This window comes from Austrofundulus limnaeus, unplaced genomic scaffold (assembly GCF_001266775.1).
Source record: "Austrofundulus limnaeus strain Quisiro unplaced genomic scaffold, Austrofundulus_limnaeus-1.0 Scaffold113, whole genome shotgun sequence".
NCBI lineage: Eukaryota > Metazoa > Chordata > Actinopteri > Cyprinodontiformes > Rivulidae > Austrofundulus > Austrofundulus limnaeus.
The window spans coordinates 3,744-6,788 of record NW_013952515.1 but is presented as its reverse complement, the minus strand read 5'-3'; the positions used below and the strand labels follow the sequence as shown (position 1 = coordinate 6,788).

The 3,045-nt window shown below is 44.9% G+C and overlaps 1 protein-coding gene across 1 annotated transcript in view; it reads left to right on the top strand.

The window, feature by feature from the left end:
• The window catches only part of LOC106521613 (uncharacterized), a 43,239-nt gene extending 41,649 nt beyond the window's left edge, over window positions 1–1,590 (top strand). Inside the window, exon 4 of the mRNA XM_014014260.1 lies at window positions 610–1,590. Within this exon, the coding sequence (XP_013869714.1) occupies window positions 610–640 (31 nt within the window). The 3' untranslated portion in view covers window positions 641–1,590. The remainder of the gene's footprint in view (window positions 1–609) is intronic.
• Window positions 1,591–3,045: the final 1,455 nt, after the last annotated feature.

The following is a 3,045-nucleotide window of genomic DNA, read 5'->3' as shown; positions in this document are numbered from 1 at the left end:
GCTCTGATTAAACAATAACTTCCGATTCGATGCGTAATATGTAGCATCCATGCTAGCTCTGTAAACAAACAAGCTGGCTGATGAGACATCACGTCTTTTACTGCGCATGCGTGTCACATCAGTGCTGTGCAGCGTTCACACAGGAGTCTGATGCAGGTCACATTTAAAATGTAATGTGAACGTTCACACAGAAAGATCAGGTTTTTTCAAAAAATCGGAACTGAGCATTAAGACCTGCAGTGTGAACGTAGCCAATGACGAGCAGTGGTGCACTGATTCACATGAGTGCTTATTTTGAATTTTGTTGTCTACTGTGTACTGGTTGTTTGGAGGTGCTCATACACTTGTGTCAAAGTTGAGCTGTTTGAAGGCAAAACTTGCTTTTGTTCCATATTTTTAATGTTTTGACCTTTTGCAAACAAAATGTGTCATTTTGACCACCGTGTCAATGTTCAGCCCTCTGAGTTAACTGTTTTGAAAATGTGGATTTTGAGTTGACGGCTGCGTCAAACCAKTCAATAAAAACGGTTTAKTAGACGACAAGGAAMAAGTTATTGTGCAGAATGRGCAGCAGATGTAAAAGTATTTCTTTCTTTCTGTGTCTCTCAGGTTTTTCCCTGCGATCCCTGTCAGAGAGTGAAGCAGGGACAGTGACTGGACCTTTGTCTCTGCACTTTTCCGGAGAAAGCGAAGCTCCCCGGTGCCACGGCCGGTCATTGTGACCAAGAAAGGGGGGGGAAAAAAAGTCCAGCTTGTCTGCATAAAGACTTACTCAGCATAACGCTTTTGGCCGGCAGCAGCAGAGAAATCCCTTCTGCTCCACCCCTTCCTCTCTAACTYGCCTCACACCTTCACTTCCTTCTCAGCTTCCTCCTCAGCTTCAGCTGCGTTCGGAAGTCCCACATGACAGCTCTGAAACGGCCGTTCCCTTCCTGCTGCCCTCCCCCTCCAGCCCCCCGTGGCGCTTGGCACCAGTGCCCATCACATAGACAGATGGAGCCAACCCTGACCCCTCTCCTCGCCCGCGGGGACGCCAACGGATTCAACGCCTGACTTCAAGGAGGGGAGGGGAGGGCAGTGGGGGAGGGAGAAGATAGGAGGAGGAGAACAAGCGAGCATTTCCTTTTGTCACCAAGGCAACACATCTCGCAAACTCCTGTAGGCTCTTCTCCCCCATCAGCCGTACCCGAGGCTCCGAAATAAAAAAAACCTCACTCAGCGGGACGTTCAGCGGCGAGAGCAGAGGGACTACAGTTTTTTTTTCCCCTCCTTGACGTATTGTTTTTTCCTTTGATTTCCTTTCGGCAGTGACATCTTGTTTGACTTTTTTTTTTCCCCTTCAAGACAAGGTGTTAACAAAATATTACAGATGAGAAACACTGTTTGGGAGTAAAACAGGCGGGTGCTAAAATAAAGACGACTTTGATTTTTTTTTTTTTTAATTTGAGGGGAGCTGCGGCAGGACGGCTCTCTAACAAAGCCCAGGTTGTGTCAGGACGAGCGTCCAGCATAAACACGATTGCCGAATCGTTTTTGTTCGCTCGCTGTGGTGATCCCTGCAGAAGCCAAAAATAAAGACAACAACTCAGATTTTTACATTTTGACTGTGGCCAGCAAGTGAAATCGACAGATTAATTAAACGCACCCTCACTTGGAAAACAAAAAAAAAATAAAAATCAAGCCGGTTGGATTTAATTACCTTGTGCTCCTGACACCAGAAGGATGCCCTGTGGGACTCCACACATTCTGTGCGCCTTTATCCTCCATAACCTYTGACATCCTGCAGTCACCCTTTATYAACCACATGAATCTGCTTCACGTCAGAGCTTGTTCAGTTTCAGATTTCTGCTGACAGAACATCCCCGACTACTCTCTTTTAAAAAAAGCATTTTTACTTTTTTCCCTCCCCTCCCTCGGCGTTTWTAATCTGTTTTCCAACCTCTCCGCTGAACAGCTTTCTGATTAGCAAACGATACCAGACAACCAATTTGAAAAGAACCACGCATCAACAATAGAARGAGCCACTAATAGCCGGTGAAATGAATCCAGCTGTCCAAGGGAACAGTGGGGGGAATACCGGCATCCCAAAGCTTCCCAGGTAATTGAAGCGCAGCGTACAGTTTATTTATTTATTTTTTTGCTCTGAAGCTCAGCTCTTCTTGTGACCTTGCAGGCTGAAAACTAAGAGCAGGTGAATGCGGGGAAAGAGAGATATAACGTTCTGTGTCCGAGGGTTACAGTTACAGTTTCTTTACAGATTATTCATCATCGCTCTAGGTGAATTAGCACGGAGAACCTTAGAACCGTTTGTGACAAGCCTGTCTTCTCAGTTCACACTGCAGGGCTGAGCAACACTTTTATTATTCCTGTCACTTTACAGACTGACATTTTGGATTGTCTTCAGATAAACTGTCATAACCATCATTTTTACWGTTTTGTTTTTCTCCTGGGAAGATCCTTCAGATTAGGAAATATTCTGATGCAACCGATGTTTTTTTTTTATGAATCCATAGGTCACCGCAGAAACTGGTGTCAGTCCAAGTCAATCACTGCATGTAAATACAGAACTCGTTTTTAATCAGTCCCAGTCAAAGTAGTCACCACAGGAAAGCTATTTTAGTAAACACAAAAATAACTAGAATTCAGACAATTTTATACAACCATGATTCTAATGAAGTTGGGACGTTGTGTAAAACATAAATAAAAGCAGAATGATCTGCAAATCCTTTTCAACCTTTATTCAGTTGAAGACACTACAAAGACAAGATACTTAAGTGTATCTTATCCCCCCTGTGGAAAGATAACTCCACCACAAGGCGAAATTTGAAAAATGCATCAAAGTGGGTAGGGGAGGGGGTGTGGTTGGGGAAGGGGGGGTGGTTAGAGAGCGGAGGTGTGGCCAGGACGAGAGAACGTGACAGGCATCTAGCATTAGCATAACTGATGCTACATGGAGAGTGACCACAGTATCGCAGATAGTTACATCTCTGAACGTCTGAGGTGGAGGATTTTCACACCACATCAGCCTCAGACAGAGGAGGAGGA